This window comes from Lepisma saccharinum, chromosome 1 (assembly GCF_977018435.1).
Source record: "Lepisma saccharinum chromosome 1, izLepSacc3.1, whole genome shotgun sequence".
Lineage (NCBI taxonomy): Eukaryota > Metazoa > Arthropoda > Insecta > Zygentoma > Lepismatidae > Lepisma > Lepisma saccharinum.
In genome coordinates, this window is record NC_139229.1 from 208,822,201 (window position 1) to 208,843,444 (window position 21,244).

The following is a 21,244-nucleotide window of genomic DNA, read 5'->3' on the forward strand; positions in this document are numbered from 1 at the left end:
TAAATGTTAACTGCTAATACAAAATACTAATTATTAGCTGTTAGGGCAACCACTAGATAGTAAATCACCCTTTGTTACACTTGTGCATGATATGCCTATTAAATAAGTGACACTGTTGTAGGAAGTTGGTCTATTTCTGTGATGGTGGTTGAAATATAAGGTAATAACAGTGGAATGCCGATTTTATGTTCGTGGATTTTATATTTTCGCATCTTATGCATTCAATCTTGATGGTCCCAACATGACAAAAATGTTATAAAATTTTCCTTGATATTACATTTTCCCGCATTTTAAGTTTTTTCAGTTTGGTCTCCTTAAAAACGTAAAATCGAGGTTTCACTGTAATTTCATTCACAAGTATGATTTTGATATGTTCCTCTTTCATCAGTGAACTGCAAAAGCAAGTAGTTTTGTACATTTTGTAACTTTGCGTATTGATAACTTGCAAAAAATAAGTACAGATGAAAATTGATTATGCCACTGACTTCCTGTGATGTTATTATTCCAATCTTACATATCACATAACCCCCTTCCCATTTAAAATATTGTACTTGAAGCCAAGATGGTGGCCATGGCCATTATGTACGACAAAGTTTCCCACCTGACCAGTGATCAGAGATAGGTGTTTTGGAGGTATACCTTCCTTCGTTACAGAATGTAAGGTGTATGTTTCCAGACTTTTGACTCACCCTGTATATATAAAGTAGGTGGAAGTTTTGACTTGACCCATTGTTATTATTCATCTTTCTCTGTATTGTTTATTCATTTGAAATTTGTATCTTGATCAAGTGAGGTATTTACAAATGAATATTAATGGTTGCTCTTCCACTTTTTTGACTTCGAAATCTATACTATTGTAATTGTGTGTGCCTGAATATCTTTAGGGTAGTAGGCATAACACTATTGCCTTTCCACCTTAGCTACAGACAACAGTATGGGGGGTATAGCTGTGAAAGCCCACCAAGTTGGCAAAGCTTGGTCAATGACCATGTCGTGACTTTTTACCTGCCACCATTCTTTTGCTCAAAACATATGCTAGTGTTTGTAGTGGTTCTAGGAGGTTTTCAGCATGCTGAATGAATTTGAAATTTGAGGCATGCAGGAGGCCTAGACCATTTCTTTCTGTAAGTTTGGTTTCGTGGACCTAATCTCTTTCATCCTTGGAATGAAAGATTTCTTATCTGTTTTACCCACTGTGAGGTCATTAGGACTTTATTGTGACTATTGCATCAGAGCTTGCTTCTGCAGCAACGTTCAAGTAACATAGCACTCATTAGCAACAAGAATACACAAGAGTTAATGCCTAATGGGTGTATTGCTTAAGTCATATAACACATGAATTGAATGAGGATAACTATCCTTGTGAACCTTGTGAAACCAGCTACCTACTTTAGGAAGATGCTATGTGAAATTATCAGTTCGTGTTTTGTTTATGAAAAGTTTCCACATGGCATCAAGCAGGAGACAATATCATCTAAACTATATTGCAGGCATTCTTACTTATTTTAATTGCATTTTAAGAACAGGCACACACACCTTGTGCATGTTAATTCATATCGCTTTCTGTTCAATTTAGAATTTATTTTCTGAAGTAACTCAGTTTGAAGCAACCATACATACACATTGTATGCAAGTGGTAAGTGATTTTCATGGGACAAACCTGCCTTAAACTCTATATGCCTTATGTCAGAAATAAATTTATGCGCTGACTGAAAATTGATTTAGGAATGCCGTAACGAACTTCACAATCTTCACGAGAGGACTTAAGGAATGACCAATTGCCGTAACTTGTTTAATGCATTAAACCTATGCAACTTTTGGAAAGTGTCAAATGCCACATTGCAACTTTGTTTAACATAGGTTGTGGAGTCCAAGTGTTTCATGATGCTCAAATGTAAATACAAACTTATAAATTAATAATACATAATTGTAATAATATGAATCACATTTAGACATACCATTATCTCAAGATAAAAATAAACTTTTTTTGTATCCAATAGGATGATGCACCCCCAAAATGAATTTGCATTTTACTTTCATATTAGTAATTTTTTTTAAGTAGAGACCTTGTGATAGAAGAGCTATATTCTTTCCAGATGAATTTGTTCACCACTTCATATTTGTTGTCACATACCAAGAACAAGTAATTGCAACACCAACGATGTGCACGGCTTACAAGATACATCAGGGAATGATCACATTTCCTGGTCAAATACAACTAAAAAATCTTTGCAGTGATTTCAAGATCAAGCTGGATGTGTACAGTTTTCAGACGAGGAAAACTGGAGGTGCATTTGATACAAAATCGAAAAAGGTATAGTATAGTGGAATTGTGGGTTTTACATTTTCCATGATTGTGAGTTTTTAATTACATGCCCCTGATAAAATTTGCAATAATACCTCTGTATGGTAAAATGAAATGAGCTGGAAGGGCTAGTAAATATCAGAAATGGACAAAAAATAGGTTAAATTCATGAGACAATATATACAAGTTGATAACTTCCATTCTAGAAACTGGAAATATGGTACAAAATGGAGTCTAATGTTTCCAGCTCTTCCCTGACCCTTTCACATACATTAAATATATTATCATGTCATTCCCTCAGGAATCTTACCGGGTTGATGTAGCTCTCTGATCATTCATCCTTGATGGTAGAGCACTCTCTGCTCATGGTGAGCTTGGTGGTAAGGTACAAGAGATAAAATTAAGCACTTTACTGAATGGCAATACACAACTCTTGAGTGTAAACCCCTGCAGATTGGATCAGCATGTTGGAAGGCAATACCTGTCTCTTTATAGCTGCTGAAGATCTGAGAGGAGAGGTTATGCCCGTGACTACAAAGAGTCTTGACTTGCAACTCGCAGGTCACGCTCTCGCCAAAAAATGTCCTCCCCCTCTCTCTGTTATTCTTGTACTCCTCGATTGACTGACTTAGAACTGATCCCTGACCTCTCTCTTCTCAGACATTTATTCCAATTCAATTTACTCAATAAGGCCGAATCAGACCTCTTCCTTGATTGTGATTGCTCTACGCCTGTTTACAATGCTGGTGATCAAGGAAGCCTGACAATGTCTGACAAGACATTCCATAGAGGGTTCTAGCAATTTCCTGAATGGGTAAATGTATGGGGTTGTAGAGTTTGTTGAACGTTATATTTAAGAGATCCTACGGATAGTTACGTTATGATGCCTCGATGGCCAAACATGTTTAATGGTCAACTTGCAATCTCACCACTGAAGGTTTCAGTTTCTAGCCCTGCCTTGGGTTGGATGTACCTTTATCAGTGTCTCTTCATCAATTTCATCTTATTATCATTGATTCTCATTGTCTATGATTAGTCTAAAGTAGAAGAAGAATATACATATGCTCAGATTCCTAACAATTTTAGTTTCAACTGTATAACTTATCATGTAAGCAATGTTCCGAATTTATTAGTCAAGTTTGTTAGTGTATTAACAGATTCATACCTAGAGTACTGGTATTGATGACTTTCTTCAGACTTTGTCATTTGTCAAGTTTATACATTAATAGAATCACCTAATTCAAATTAGCAACATGGTTACAGAGGTTTATATGTAATTTATAAGCAAGTTAGACTGGAATAAACAAATCTGAAAAATGCATATGCAGTGTATAAAGTTGTTTTGAAGGAATTTGAATTGCTAAAAAATAATCTAAAATTGAGATATTTTATTGCATACATTGCATATACATGGTATATCTTTAGATGTCTTCAATAATTACAATGAATAGATACAATATACTAGGGATGGGTCGATATGAAAGTTTGGCTGATACCAATAAAGTACTGATATAAAATTTACCGATACCCATAACCGATATTCTACCGATCCAATATAAAATTAGAAATGATCCTTGAAGAACCTGAAAGGTTCATTGACCTCCTTAATAACTGTGTGTTTCAAGGTGACTGCAGTGAAAGAGAAGTTGCATATTTAGACATTTACTTTTTAGAAAGTAGGGCATGGAGATTATCCATAAGAATTACAACATAATGGCAGAATTTTGCACTAAATTATCAGATATTTATCGATATATCAGATTGGTAAAATAATCGGTAACTTTACCGATACACCGATATGCCTATATCGGCCCATACCGATAGAGTACCGATTAATCGGTCCCATCCCTACAATATACATTAAAAATATAAATAGCTGCATAGATTATGAACATCAGTTTTTATTGCAAGTTAATAATAATTTCTGAATGTTAAATTTTAATACAATTTGTAGTCTAGTGGCCTCTTAAGACATGAATCGATGTATTGCACATACTTCAAATATTCACTGTGGTTTTGTGTGCATTTTCTTTTAATATTTTTGTGTTCTAGGATACTGTCAAGAGACATCTTACACCAAAAAGACTGTTGAAGCATGATTATGGAACCCCCGTCATTGAAAGTCCAGCTGGCCCTTCAGCAGTTCGCTCTCCAGGATTTATGTTAGGTGGTGCCATCATCCTGTCACTATCACAATTACAATTCAAACAGTGGACACTGGAGAGAGTGAGTTTGTTGATTTTTGTTTACTAACATTTGTTAGGATATTATATATACCGATGCTGAAAATTGAAATAATTTAAAAAATATTGATTAGAATTAGTAGGTGGGTATTCCACTCCAGTTATAAGTATCAATTTATTAGAGTTTTGCTTTAAAATGTTCAAAAATTACATCAGAATGTAAATGATACCTGTTGTGTAATCACAAAATATTTTTTTTCACAGAAAATTGGTACAGTCATGTTCAAAAAATCTGTCGCATGGATTTTTTCTAAGTCCAATGTCTTACGAAATTATGTTGGTAGCTCTGAAACAAGGAAGTGTTGTGAAATATACGATCCTCCAATCAGAGTGAAGTTCGATTCGGAGGAGCAGGAGGCGTGACTCACGGTCTTGTCCACAGGAAGTTCAAGCAATGCAGCATTTCCAAGTATGAGATAACGTCCCCATTGGTTAAATATTGTTTCAATAATGCGAATCGGCAGAAAGATTGCACAAAAGTTTACTTTGTCATTTTAATGCCTTTAATCGTTTCAAATTAGTATTAAATTGTCCCAATTATAGTTCATGAGCTTAATATAATGTATTCATGTATGTTTTTGACAATCATAGTCACTCATTAGAACAATTTTCACATTGTTTTCACTACGTGAGATGACATTAAATTTACATTTACGATAAAATAGTGGTTTGGGTGTAATAACAGTTTTCATTAATTAATTTAGAGATGCATTTTTATTTGTTGAGTTATTGATTAGGTTAATTCGTTATTTCTCGCGAAAAGAGGGAACCACAGCTGAAAGAAAATACACAACTTGTATTATTGAGGTCAAGAGTTCGTTTTAACATCACTTTTTGCACACATAATCTAATCACGACTCGGGATACATTTAAATTGGAATCTGAAACATTATGCGACCTGACTGGAACTCGGAAAAGGACACACCGATTACAAGACGTCGATACATTACCACTTGGTCTGGCGAACGCCAATAATAATGAGGGGTTGTGGGAGTGGGGGAGGGGTGACGGAAAGTAGAAAATAAATAGTATTTTTGGGGGTATTTAATGTTCTATTTATACACATACAAAGCTAAGAAAATATTTATTTTGATACATGTGTGTGGGGGGTGGGGAAGGGGGAAAAGAGAGGGGCAGAAAGATATTGGGAGAGATGGGACGAAGAGATGATTGTGGAAAATGTTTTATTTGACGTTCAGTAATAAAAACAATCAAATCAATGATGATTATCTTATAAATACCATATTTAAGGTAAATTTGTTTTAAAAATGGGGGCGGGGAGCTGTTTGTTTTACGTTCAGTGCAGGATAACAAGTGGAGACACATAGTGGTTCGTATCTCACTTTAAACTGTAGGTCCAGGCCCCATTAGCCTATCTGTGTATAACGTGGATTTAGAATTCAGTAGGAAATAACGTCGATCTAGTATTTTGGATTTTAGATGCGTTGAGACCACTAAAATTTCCAATTCTTATAAGAAGAAACCTGTCCTCATATTACCATTTTGAAAGAGATAGAGTTAATTGTATAATCTTTCGTTGTTAGTTTCAAAGAAAACTAATTCAAATAGTAACAACGGGAACGAATAAAGCGTACGAAAAGTTTTTGCCACCGTGCGGATTTGAACCTACGACCATAAGAGTGACAACCCAGTGCGATAGCCACTACCCCACGAGTTCGTTTCTTCTTACGGCATGATTATGAGTTAAGACCAATGCGTTCAATATGCATTAGAAATATAATCCCCACCCGCCTCTTTATAAACAACACACCCAAACGCTCCTTTGTAGCAAATGAAATAAAGGTGGTATGAATGTCACAAAACAATTAAGCAAAATCTACTATATTTACGACGCAATCGTTTTACATGGAGAGGCTACATCTTCGAGAATTGAGGTTGTGGTTTGAGTGTAATTGTAGGATACCCCATATCGATAATTCAAGGCTCTAGTGTGCACTAGATTGGTTCATTTGTAGTGACGTGCTCAGGAATTTGTAAAGAGGTATGTAAATATAAAAATGTGTTAATGCAAATTTTTTAAACAGTGAACTCATAATTTAATATCTCTTTGTCCATCTCATTATCCTACTTAGGAACTAATTAGTATTGCAGGAGTCATGTTGAAAAGAAATCTCACGTGACAATGACGAGAAATTAGATTCACGGAAGGAATAGTTTTCATATTTTAAAACCTCGAAGGGCCATGGGCTATCTCCTGACTGTCAGTCTCCCTTCCACAATCCTACCTAGAGTTATCTTCAACTGGCAACGAGGTGACGTTGGTCAGCACGTCGAACCTTCAGCCGTTATAGAAGATATCTGAAACCAGGTTACACCAGTCACTCGTAGCTCCCCAATTTCCTCACGATGGTAGGTTGCCACCGGTCCTATACAAATAACAGGCCGAGAACCCAGGACGACTCGAATCCATGCCGTCCCGCTGCAGTCGGAATCCAAATCACATAGTCTTAGACCGCACCGTTACAGAGGAGGAGAGTTTTCATATTTTGTTTCTTATAAATGTCGACAATACATTAAATATATTACGTACCAAAAATTAGTGTAAAAAAATAGCCGGTTCTATAAGAGATTCGAACCTTCGATCTTCACTCAACTAGGCCGCTATTTTTAACAATTTCCCATTTTCTCACTCAATAACCTTCGTTGAACGTTTGTCTTAAGAGTCGTTAGCAATCTTGTAAACCTTATTAACCTATCTGCTATTATTATCACAAATGTATTTTACAACCTGGAGTAGATTTTGATGTCTGCAATTTAGACCTTGACTTTCGTTGTAAGTAATTCTCTACCGTCTACTATAATAAATAAATCAAAGTCTACATATCTCATATTTTGTAAATGCGAAATGTCATTGTTAAATGTTAGAAACTATTTCTTATTCCACCGTTAGTTCCAGATTAGCCACAGCATTCTGGAAACCAGCGTGAAACGTGTTTCCTACACTTCCAAGGTCAGGTGAACCCTTATCAGTTGCATTGGATGCCTGTGAACATGTTACTTCATACGTCATGGTACTGTGGTGGATTTCTTCCCCTTCCCCTTTTACCTTGAACGGTAGTAATCCCCGACGGGGCACGACGAATCAATCACAGAAAAGCAGGCTGTCTAGTAAATCGCATGCCATGTATTATTTTGAGCTCCTAGGTTTTGGAAAGTGAAATAAAAAAAAAGTATGTAACATTAATTCATAATGGTTGACGTCTTTGGGTATTATTTCATGACTCTTTTCTACTTACTCCAATGAAACTTTTGTCTACTGTTTTCAGTAGATCAATAGGTGTTTTGAAACATCTATGTTAAGATGTTTTAAATTTGAATTACAATTTGTGTGCCTGAAAACTTAGGGTATTTTACACCCGTCACGCTATACGGGGTCCAGCCCCTTATCATGACAAAAATAAAAGCGTGTCTGAAAACTAAAATATCCTTACCTGAGTTAAAAGCTGATCCTGTAAAGCGACAGACAGTCAGCACAAACAAGGACAACACACACACAGTCCTACAAAGATTATACTAACAGTAGGTCCAGTCACCAGAGCCTCGTTAGTCTGCAAAATGGAGTTCAGGGTGTACTACATGGAAGTGAGGTTGGTTTAAATTTTAAATAGATATAAAAACAAATTGTTAGTGAGGAGGAATAAAAAGTTATATTTACAGCTAACATGCTGAGCTAAACACACTACAAGGGTGTAAGGGACAGGGACTGCTTTTGAAACCTACTTTCAGTTTCAGTTACAGTTCGGCTCGGAATGAAACATTGCGGTTCACTTTCAGTTCTTGAACTGAAACTGGAATGAAACCGGAGTATATATGTCCGAACCAGAACTGGAATGATCTGATGTTTTACGTCCAGTTCGGCACGGAATGAAACCATTCGGTTCAGTTTCAGTTCTCGAACTAAAACTGGAATGGAACCGGAATATATATGTCCGAACCGTAACTGGAATGATCTGAGGTTATAGTTTCAGTTCGGCCCGGAATAAAACCTTTCGGTTCACTTTCAGTTCTTGAACTGAAACTGGAATGAAACCAGAATATATCTATCCGAACCGTAACTGAAATGATCTGGGGTTTTAGTTTCAGTTCGGCCCAGAATGAAACCTTTCGGTTCACTTTCAGTTCTTGAACTGAAACTGGAATGGAACCAGAATATATCTATCCGAACCGTAATTGGAATGATCTGAGGTTATAGTTTCAGTTCGGCCCGGAATAAAACCTTTCGGTTCACTTTCAGTTCTTGAACTGAAACTGGAATGAAACCGGAGTATATATGTCCGAACCGTAACTAGAATGATCTGAGGTTGTACTTCTAGTTCGGCCCGGAATGAAACCCTTCTGTTCATTTTTAGTTCTCGAACTAAAATTCGAACGACACCGGAGTATATCTACCCGAACTGTAATTGGATGGTGTGAACTTTCCCTTCAGTTTGACCTGGAATGAAAGTTTTCAGTTAAGTTTCAGTTCTCGAACTTAAACCGTTTCCAGACCCAAATGTTAAGGATCTGGGTGCGTTTTGCGATGTTTGAGATAGAGAAAAATACTGAATAACTTTACATTTTCTTCATTTAAGAACTGTATCTCACATTGTACTGACAATTGTATTTTTTTTTTGTAATTATCTGTGAAATGAAAACGAAAAGTTTATATGAATCCGCCGCGTCACTTTTACCTCAGTTGATTCAGTTCAAAATGGCATCAAACAATGGGATGAAAATTAACTGTGAAAAAAGTTACGTATCTTCATTACAGTAACCAAACTGTAGTTAATCAAACACATTTCTGAAAGTAGCATATGACATCACAGTACAGTAACCAAATTGTAGTTAAACAAATACATTTATGAAAGTAGCGTATGTCATCACAGTACAGCAACCAAATTGTAGTTAATAAAACAGATACAATTCTATGTGAGCTGTGGCTAGCTTCATAAGTGTGTCCATTTTCGCGCAAAACTACATCAATAAGATTAATACACATTAGATTTTCCTATGGCAGCAAATTTTCCAATTCATGGAAAATGGCATTTATTCTTTTGTATGTAATTACATAATTTTGTTTCTGAATTCCTGAAAATAGAAAATTAAAATAAAATAGTGTATGAACTGTTAATTTATGAAAAACGCAATAAGCATCTATCCTCGATGGATATTTTCACACCTACAAATAACCATGGATTAAAGAAAAAGCACTTAAAAATATGCTTCACAAACTTTGGTTGATTGTAAATGATACGTCATAATTTTGTAGTACGAGTTTCTCCTCCTCGTATGTAACATTTGCACTTTAACAGCTATTATTTAAATTTTGAATAAAAAAGGAAATTAGGTCATACATAAATCTTACAATGTTAATCTTTTAAATGTCTTTCCAAACGAGAATTATGAAAAACGACAGGAAACATGTGAGCATGAAGGACAATGACTATTCACCTTCCTCCTCGACGAACTCGTAAACTCTACTGGAGCTAATAGAGGAACTGAAAGAATTTTCATCTTAGTTTAAGGCTGGCAAGTGCTGATCAGAACGCTTTTGGAATAAAGCATTCGTCCGCAAAACCATGAGATCATCAAGTGTTGGAGAGGAAAGGTTGTACCTCAAATCTGACATTACAAACTTCACACTTGAGAACAACCGCTCCACGCTTACCTGGGTAGCTGGTGCAGGCAAAACCACCGGTGTCGGGAAAAATGCACCCGGAAAAGTGCGCTCTCGCAATAAAAGTGGGAAAAATGCTCCCTCCCAAGAGTAACCACAATGAAAAGTGGGAAAAATGCGCCTTGCACTTGCCTTCCCCAGTTACCCATTGAAAGAAAATGTATTGTGGTTTAAGGCGACAGTGTGTCGATCAAACGTCTTTCGTGACCGCAGAACCAATGACCACCACTCTTGGACAATGCCGATATGAGAATTGTTTCTTGAATTGCGCTGCAGCTGTGGTGAAAAACACGATTCCAATGTGGATTTGATTAATCTCTTGTATGAACAAGGTTATTTATAGTACCTGGGTTTAAACAGTTTGATGGCATGGCAGTCGGGTAGGAGGCCACGTGATTGGTTGGGAACGGGAATGCAATGCGATGTAAGGCACTGTTGGAAAATACATACTTCCTGTTCCCTTCCTACAGGTGGTGACGCAATAGAAACTGGACCGGACGGACGTAGTGACTAGTGAGTCAGATACTGACTATTTGAATCAACAATGTTATTTTTTTATGTTGTAACAATATTACATTTATTTTGTTATAATTGAAATCTGGGCTATAAAATATGAAAAATAACATCAAACACGACCAAGATATACGAATTACAAACATATTGCCACTCAGAAGTAATAACTACGTATCCATATTATTATGTAGCGTATTGGAAGCAATGAGTTCGTGTTTGGTGTCATTTTTCACACTTATTTCATACAATTTTTAGGTATATAAAATATTGAGAATTCAGGGTGTACACAGAAATATTCAATTATGACAAGGGGGACTCTCAGGCAAAAAAAAATGAGAAACACTGCCTTAATGGCATTTTGGATCTTTTCTATTTCCAAATATTCGGATCTGGCAGCCCCCAAAATACCAAATTGTTCACTACGAAGTTTTATTCCGAAACAAAACTTAAACTGAAAGTACACGGAGGGTTATAATGCACCAGAATGTAGCGAAACATTTCAGTTCAGGTTCGGGTGCGAACCAAAAGTGTTCACAATGAAGTTTCATTCCGGAACTGAACTGAAACTGAAAGTACACGGAGGGTTATGGTGCACCAGAATGTAGCGAAACATTTCAGTTCAGGTTCGGTTGCGAAACGAAAGTGTTCACAATGAGGTTTCATTCCGGAACTGAACTGAAACTGAAAGTACACGGAGGGTTATGGTGCACCGGAATATAGCGAAACATTTCAGTTCAGGTTCGGGTGCGAACCAATAGTGTTCACGATGAAGTTTCATTCCGGAACTGAACTGAAACTGAAAGTACACGGAGGGTTATGGTGCACCAGAATGTAGCGAAACATTTCAGTTCAGGTTCGGGTGCGAACCGAAAGTGTTCACAATGAGGTTTCATTCCGGAACTGAACTGAAACTGAAAGTACACGGAGGGTAATGGTGCACCAGAATGTAGCGAAACATTTCAGTTCAGGTTCGAGTGCGAACTATAAGTCGAACTGGAGCATGTTTCAGTTCGAATTCAAATTCGGTTCGCAGTCCCTGGTAAGGGATGACCTTCCACGAAGTATGTACACCCAGTTGTTGCTTCCACGTAGTACACCCTGGACTTCAGTTTGCAGACGAACGAGGTTCTGGCGACTGGCACCATGGCCAGTATAATTATCTGTGTTGTCCTGTGTTTGGTCCTTGTGGGTGCTGAGTGCCTCTTTACAGCCTCAGCTTTTAACCGAATTCAGAATATTTTAATATTTTAGTTACAACACGACGTTACAGTTATGTTATTTTAGTTCTGGTAAGGGGCTGGACCCCGTATAAAGTGACAGGTGCAAAATAGCCTAAGTGCTGTTGCACCCAAGATTTTGAATTCAAATTGAAATTCAAACACACTACATGCAATATTACATGTAATACTGAAGAGAATATTTCAATTGCAGTTCCTCAACTGTAATTACACATTAGGCCTACTGAAAATGTTCAGTAGGAAATGTTTGATTTTGAGTAGATTTCCGAGAGACACAGTAGAGTACTACAATTTATAACAGTAGATTCTGTCTACTGTAAACAGTAGAAATTACGTAGGTTTATAACTACAATGAGAATGAAACAGAGGTAAAAACAATGATAATGAAATGCAGAAGCGACCTGGAGCAAACAGGAACGTAGAATGTCTGGCAGCGAGACGCAAGAGTTGATCAAGCGATTGTAGCATCAAATTTAGCTTAGAGCTCATAATTGATATTTCTACATGAGCTCAACATACAAGTTACATACAATGAGAGAATTGAATTGAGTTTACATCTCACGTGATATGAGTCGAAACTATTGTTGCAATTTGAACTGTGAAGTGAATCAATATTCAATTCGATTAACTAGTGAATGATGATGTGCTGAGATTTTGTAACGAGATGTGCCAAATGGCTGACAGTATAATAACTTATGGACACATTGATTTAATATATTTGAACAATCTTATAACGTACGATTTTGCATGAAATTTTATTACTTGAATCTACATCACTTCATTGCAAAGGCTACAACGCATTTTATGGGTTGTAAAATTCTGTGTTCGATTCACCGTTCGGTTAACTCTGCAATTTTTATTTCATATTAAACCGAAAAATTATTTATTGCATTTTACTTATTACGAAAATTCGTATACTATTTGCTTTGCGAAATGTAGAGAATATATTGTTTTTCATGCTTTTTATAAGAATACAACTATACATGGTGAACAAAAAATAATGTAAAATAAATACTATTCACAAAAGGATGTCAATAGTATTTATTTGTTTTGTTTCTTGATAATTTTCCCTAAAATAAAAATGTATAACTTTCGCTGTACATGACATTTCGTCGAATATGACACATGGATCATTTTTATGCAAATCCTAGTAAAATGATGAGAAATTCAAAAACATATTCTGAAAAATTATTTTAAAAAATAACATTGAAAAATCATTACAAAGGAGTGTTATTTTTTAAAAAATATATATAACATTTTTATTTCTTTCAATTATTAATTAAATACAATACTTAGTTGCTATATATAATAATAAAAGGGGTAATCGAACAGACAAACTTATAATCTTCGGCGTGTAATACTGATAGCCTATCACCGAACCACTTTGCCATCATAAAATAAATTGAAGTTTTTTCCTCGGAAATTACTGGCTAGTGCACGCTGGAACCTTGACATACGAATATCTACCCTACCACTACAAGAAGCCACGTCACAACATCAATTCTCGAAGCTGTAGCCTCTCCATGTAAAACGATTGCGTCGTAAATATAGTAGATTTTGCTTAAATGTTTTGTGACATTCATACCACCTTTATTTCATTTGCTACAAAGGAGCGTTTGGGTGTGTTGTTTATAAAGAGGCAGATGGGGATTATATTTTTAATGCATATTGAACGCATTGGTCTTAACTCATAATCATGCCGTAAGAAGGAACGAACTCGTGGGGTAGTGGTTATCGCACTGGGTTGTCACTCTAATGGTCGTAGGTTCAAATCCGCACGGTGGCAAAAACTTTTCGTAAGCTTTATTCGTTCCCGTTGTTACTATTTGAATTAGTCTTCTTTGAAACTAACAACGAAAGATTATACAATTAACTCTATCTCTTTCAAAATGGTAATATGAGGACAGGTTTCTTCTTATAAGAATTGGAAATTTTAGTGGTCTCAACGCATCTAAAATCCAAAATACTAGATCGACGTTATTTCCTACTGAATTCTAAATCCACGTTATACACTGATAGGCTAATGGGGCCTGGACCTACAGTTTAAAGTGAGATACGAACCACTATGTGTCTCCACTTGTTATCCTGCACTGAACGTAAAACAAACAGCTCCCCGCTCCCATTTTTAAAACAAATTTACCTTAAATATGGTATTTATAAGATAATCATCATTGATTTGATTGTTTTTATTCCTGAACGTCAAATAAACCATTTTCCACAATCACCTCTTCGTCCCATCTCTCCCAATATCTATCTTTCTGTCCCTCTCTTTTCCCCCTTCCCCACCCCCAAACACATGTATCAAAATAAATATTTTCTTAGGTTTGTATGTGTATAAATAGAACATTAAATACCCCCAAAAATACTATTTATTTTCTACTTTCCGTCACCCCTCTCCCACTCCCACAACCCCTCATTATTATTGGCGTTCGCCAGACCAAGTGGTAATGTATCGACGTCTTGTAATCGGTGTGTCCTTTTCCGAGTTCCAGTCAGGTCGCATAATGTTTCAGATTCCAATTTAAATGTATCCCGAGTCGTGATTAGATTATGTGTGCAAAAAGTGATGTTAAAACGAACTCTTGACCTCAATAATACAAGTTGTGTATTTTCTTTCAGCTGTGGTTCCCTCTTTTTGCGAGAAATAACGAATTAACCTAATCAATAACTCAACAAATAAAAATGCATCTCTAAATTAATTAATGAAAACTGTTATTACACCCAAACCACTATTTTATCGTAAACGTAAATGAAATGTCATCTCACGTAGTGAAAACAATGTGAAAATTGTTCTAATGCGTGATTATGATTGTCAAACACATACATGAATACATTATATTAAGCTCATGAACTATAATTGGGACAATTTAATACTAATTTGAAACGATTAAAGGCATTAAAACGACAAAGTAAACAAAAAGACAAAATCTTTCTGCCGATTCGCATTATTGAAACAATATTTAACCAATGGGGACGTTATCTCATACTTGGAAATGCTGCATTGGTTGAACTTCCTGTGGACAAAACCGTGAGTCACGCCTCCTGCTCCTCCGAATCGAACTTCACTCTGATTGGAGGATCGTATATTTCACAACACTTCCTTGTTTCAGAGCTACCAACATAATTTCGTAAGACGTTGGACTTAGAAAAAATCTATGCGACTGATTTTTTGAACATGACTGTACAAAATCAATTAATTTTGCATAACTTCCTGGATAATTATACTCAGAGAAAGTGTTGGAAAGCATTTTTGCAGATCCTGCAAATAATAAAAATTCCGGAAAAATATCAGTCGGTATCAGTAAATAAAATCCAACTGATGTTTCACTAAAACATAGTGCCCTTCTTATTATTATACAAATGTGTAAATACATGAATTGCCTAATTACTTAATCTGGAAAATTTTTGTTCTTGGTCTGGAAGACCTGGAAAAGTCAGGGAATTTGTTTTTAATGAAATTGTGGACATCCTGCTACTGCTATAGGTGTACTTTGTCATGGAACTGATATAACAAACCATGCAATATACGAGGCATGTCAGGAAAGTAAAGATACAATGGATCTTAGGGAAAATATGTAGGGCTTAAGTTGACAACACTGACAGTAACCTTGATCCTTACTCTTTCAGTAGCGTTCATTCGTAGTGCTGCGCAGAGTCTTTTGTGAGTCACACATGCTGGAAATGGCTGTGGTGATAATGAATCCCGCCAGATGTGGAGTGTGGGCTGTGATATCCAGCAGATATTCATCATCAACAAAGGCACGACACCACTTAGTCACATTTCGATGGTTCATAATGTGCCCATAAACTGCTGCAATTTGTCGAACGTTGCTGGTCATTCGCTTTTTTCCTGGAGAAGCCGTATCACAGCCTGCACTTTACATTTGCTTATTGCCGCAGCCATTTCCAGCACGTGAGAATCACAAAAGACTCTGTGCCAGCGGGGTGAAACTCATATGCCCGTACTTGTGGCTTTGCAACGTTAGCGACATCTAACCATTGGTACAAGGAGTTATTGGTCAGGTTGCTTCTCTACTGGCATGCTAGATGGCAGTGAAGGCCTGCTTGCGTTTTGTTCTAGAGCCTCTTTTTATCGCACAACGTACTACCAACTTCGTGTTCTGACATCAGAGGTGGCGTGACTACATTGTTAGTTTAGGTCATATGGATTTGGTTCTCTTAGCATAAATACCCTGCAAATGTATTATTTATACTAAATGAACTAAACCTAACAAATTAATCACTTAGCGTTACAATGAAAGCTTTCCGTGGTGACGTCAGAACGGAAGATTAGTAGCACGTTGTGCAATAAGGGAGACCTTTTGCTTTGTCTACGCTGCTTTTGTCACGATCTTTTGTAGTTTGCTGCCTGCTGGTGATGATTGAACATCGTGCTTAGAACGAAGCGAAAGTTCTAATTCATGTGCTGAGAAATCTTCATATTATTACCTATTCGTGTATTTGTTTTTGTTGTCGTGTTTGTTCTAACGTGATTCTATTCGCTTGTATTTGTCCATGTCCCAATTATTTGTTTCGTGTTTGTCAACTGTACGATTTGTGGAAATAACTCGTTGCCATGTAAGAGATTGTAAACTAGCTGAGCAGCAAAAATTCTTTCAATTCCCAACAGATCCATATATATGCATAAATCATTGATACTCCCTTAAAAAAAATAAACAGATGTCGCTAGTGGACGAAGCCACAGAATTTAACCGAGATGACGAATCTCCCTTGGTTATTGGTCTATGCTCTGTGCAGCACTGCGAATGAATGCTACTGTAAAGAGTAAGGATCAATGTTACTGTCAACATTGTCAACTTAAGCCCTACATATTTTCCCTAAGATATATATCCGTTGTATCTTTACTTTCCTGATACACCTTGTACAAATGTTTTTCCTCCTACTCTATTTGGTGCGATGCAAACAATGTGAAATGTTACCTGCTATGTAACAATCAATGTGTTATTTATAAATATATAGTTAATTATAATAACATGTTCTTTATAGTTGTTTGTGTCACAGCATACATCAATTAAGATCTTTTCTCTTAGCATTTAAGGCAGTTTTCAGATCATGGTGGCAAGTGACAGCCACAAGCAATGCTTGCCACTTGGATATGAATCCTTAGAAATAAATGCAACCTTTTTTACTGGAATGACAGGACAAAACTCACATCGCTTTACAAGTCACTCGGACTGGTCCATTTTCTGAACAGTGTCCATCATATCTCCTTGGTCTGTTGGTTGCATGTCTGCATTGAATTTAAAAAAAAAAAACAAAAAAAAAAACACTGGAATGGTTCATGCCATTCATCACTTGTCTTTTTGGTCTGAAAACTCCCTAAAAGAGTTGCAAATTCAATGCCCTGATGAGATTTCGTTGATTTTTACATTCTAATGGTTTTCATTTCAAGCAGTTTACTATCAGATTCTAGATTTATTGTAATAGAAAAATGTGTCCTTACATTATGGTTCTATACGTTGGTTTTGTTTCTTTACATATTTCAAATTGCCATGAAATACACAATCCTTTAGCATGTAACTTGAAGATTGCATTTATAAAATTATTAGTAGTGTGAAATCACAAAGGCTTTCACAGCTTGACTGAAGTTTTATATCTCCTTAATTTTTTTCAGGTTATGTATTCATCTCCTCTTCAAGGCTATTTGTACATGAAGTTAAAGCCTCACATTGATGTTCACTTAGATGCAAGAGGTTTCCTTACTTTGTTTGAAGATGTTGCTGGATTTGGTGACTGGAAGCGGAGATGGTTTGTGCTGTCTGGACATAAATTGTCATACTGGCAGTACCCAGAAGAGGAAAAAATTAAGGTAACCAGGAAACCATACTACATATTTTCACTGTTCATGGTGTTAAGATAAAATGTAATTTTGCTAGCCTCTAGGGTGGAAAGATCATCACAACTTGCTACAAAGCCAGAGGTTCCAGGCGCGAACCCTGGGTTAGTCATGGATATATTTGTTTGTTTTATCCTCTGTTTCATCAGTTCATCATCATTGTGGTGATAACCTACGATGTAGAAAATCAGTGTAAACTAACCAAAATAGAGATGAAGAAAATTAATTTGCAGTGATTCTTAACATATTTGAAACATGTCCAGTTTAGAAAGTAACCATATGAACTTGTCAATAATCAATGATCTTCTTTGCCTACGAAGCCTTACAAAAATACTCTACACATTACACTTATTGCATAAAGTAAACTTGGAGAACACTTCCTCTATGTTTGAGAAAGTACACTTGTTTACAGGGTTTTATGATTCTCCATGATTTCCTTCAGATACTACTTGCAAATGTTGCCAACCTTAAATAACATTATAACATTTCAGTGCTGACTTGCTTTTGGACCATGAATCTACAGTTTATTTTAGATGGAACTCTCATTTTCCTGTCTAGGCTTCAAATAGTTTTGTTTTTTCATGTTGAGTTTGTTAATTACTTGAGAGCAGTATTTTATAATATACAGTATGTAACATTGTTATTCATACACACAGATTTTTAAAGAAAATGCTTTAATATCTGAATGGAAATACACTCTTTTAAAATTGTTTGTTTACAATTCAATAACTAATATCATTAGGAACATAAAATCTTACCCGAACTCTGTATAACCAATGACAATAATAAATTAAATGAAACTGAAAGAGAAACATGCCATTTTTTGAACAACTTTTCTATTCGTACACTTAATAATATAAAAGAAAACGTATATTCAGAGCAAATTGACTGACAGTTCTAATACTTTGATGCGTATCCTTTGGCTTTAATTACTGCTTGATACCTGTTCTTCATAGAATTAACCAGTTTCCGACATGTTTCAGAGCTTATTTTATTCCACTCGGCTTTCACAACAGTTTTCAACTCTTGTTTGGACTTGACGCCTGCTTTATGGACTCGTCTCTTCAAAATTGCCCATAAAGGCTCAATGGTCTGGACTTTGAGCTGGTGTTTGTAGAAGTTTGGGCACATTCCATATTAGCCAATTCATGTTAACTCGCACCTTATGCTTACTGTCATTGCCTTGTTGGAATCTGTAGATAGGTGGCATGTCCATTTTTTGGGCACTCTGCTTTACATTGTTCTTCAAAATGTCCAAATAGACATATGCATCCATGATACAATCAATAACTGTATGGTACGAACACCTTTTGACGACATACAGCCCAAAATCATTAATGACTTACCACCGTGTTTAACTGTTGGAACTGTGTTAATGTGATCATTGTCTTTATATGATTTTCTCCAGACCCTATTTATCCCATCTGACCCGTATATATTAATCTTGGACTCGTCTGACCATATGACACTTTCCCAAAATTCCTTGTCCTTGTGGATGTGCTCTTTCGCGAATGAAAGTCTATTCCTGCGATTCACCTTATTTACATATGGCCTCTTTCGTGGTATTCTGCCATGATATTCATGCTTCCACAAGGCATGTCGGACAGTTTGATCGGACATCATCTTGCCAGCAACATTTTCTACTAACGGTCGTAACTGAGGAACACTTAGTTCATCATGTTTATTCAGCCGTCTGTGTCTTGGTTTTCTCGGCACATTCTGTGTTGAACCTTCCTCTCTAAATTTGTTTAATATGTATCGAACTGTGGAGTGTGATTTATTGACTGTTTGTCCAATTTTTCTTAACGAATAACCTCCAAGGGCCAAATTTATAATAACATCCTTCAAATCGGAACTAAGTTCCTTCACCTTGCACATTTCGAACACGCTGATAGATATACGATAAGCCTACAACAATACCTATGCCAGCATTCCGCTTGACAGGGAGCGCGCCTGCATATTCAAACTTGTTACGAAGTTGCAAACTGCACGAAATCGCCCGAATAGCGGTGGCACTGAATGCGAGGAAGATTGAAACTCTTGCCTGTACGAATAACAATGTTGCATGAAACAGCGTGTTTTTCTCTTTTCACACAAATTATATGCTCTGTTTATACACTTTGAACATACATTTTTATTGACATTTGTTGGTGAAACCTTCATTAACATTAATTTCCAGGTACATATGAATATGATTATATTTACTAGTAGATATGACATTTTTTCCTCGGAAATTCTATGTGTACGAATAACAATGTTACATACTGTATGAAGTATTAAGAAGCTAAGCAACTTTTTTGTACATTCTAGGTAGTTGCAGACTTGAAAAAATCTTGTAAAACTGAGGGAATATTTGTTTCACTTACATGCATTTTTAAACATTTGTGCAAGTTTTCACCATGGTTGTGGACACTTCTAGTTCTTCAAAAATGATGCATTAGGTGTGAATTATCGTAGTTTTTATCTAGAACAAATTTTTCAGTTTTTCTATTAACATGTTAAATCATACATGTGTATAATAAGACATTAATAAAAACAGATTGTAGGTGCATCTGCAAACAGTTCGTTTCCAGATCTTGTAATTATATCGAAGAAAATAGCATCTGCAGAATGAGTTACACTTTGTTATATTTGGCATGCATATACTTTGTCCTGGCTATTTCCGGAGCAAGGCTGCGCATAGTTGTAGAGGAGGAGGGGGGGATCGAGTGGGCATAGCAAAGCAGTACATGCTGCTGCGAAGGCTGGTAACTGCAGTCGCTTCCCCCCCCCCCCCCCATGCAATGTCGTTCCCTCTCACATGTTCATTGGTGGAGCCGTCTCACGTCACTACTTGCGCAGAGATTTGTTTGCTCCAGAGATAGCTGGGACAGAGTATAGCTCATTTTCCATCAAATAATGTGAAATGTGCACAAAAATATGGAAATATTAACATGAAAATCTCTAAATCATTTGCTTGTGAAGAATTGCAGGGTGGCGACAGACCTGGAAAACCTGGAAAACCGGGAAAAGTCAGGGAATTTGAGGTGTCAAAAAAAGTCAGGGAAATGTCAGGGAATTTCGTCTTCATTGATTTTTTTTATTTTATTTTTTTTATTTAAAGATATCGTTACGGAACTCTGCACGGGAACAGGAAATCTCGTTCGCAAGTTTCGGCCTCAACTTTTAGGGCCCTTTTATGCGCAACACCATAGAACTAACTTTTCTATGGCAACACAACCACGGCGCCAGAAACCAGTGATGGCAGGAGGAGGAGAGAGAGAGAGAGAGAGAAATTTCTCTCGCCCGGGCTTATCGGCGGGAATTTTAAATTCGAACACTCTTTGGAGGAAAATTGTTATAACTCTGGCACTATGGGAGCAATCTACTTCGGATAAGTTTTGTTTTGCAGCTAAAACATCGGAGCATGCA

At 36.4% G+C, this 21,244-nt stretch overlaps 1 protein-coding gene across 1 annotated transcript in view; it reads left to right on the plus strand.

Annotated features, from left to right (window-relative positions):
- LOC145978696 (uncharacterized) overlaps positions 1-21,244 on the plus strand; it is a 68,507-nt gene that overhangs the window by 38,374 nt on the left and 8,889 nt on the right. The window contains exons 12-14 of the mRNA XM_083111495.1: positions 2,097-2,314; positions 4,358-4,531; positions 17,612-17,806. Of these exons, the coding sequence (XP_082967621.1) occupies positions 2,097-2,314; positions 4,358-4,531; positions 17,612-17,806 (587 nt within the window). The remainder of the gene's footprint in view (positions 1-2,096; positions 2,315-4,357; positions 4,532-17,611; positions 17,807-21,244) is intronic.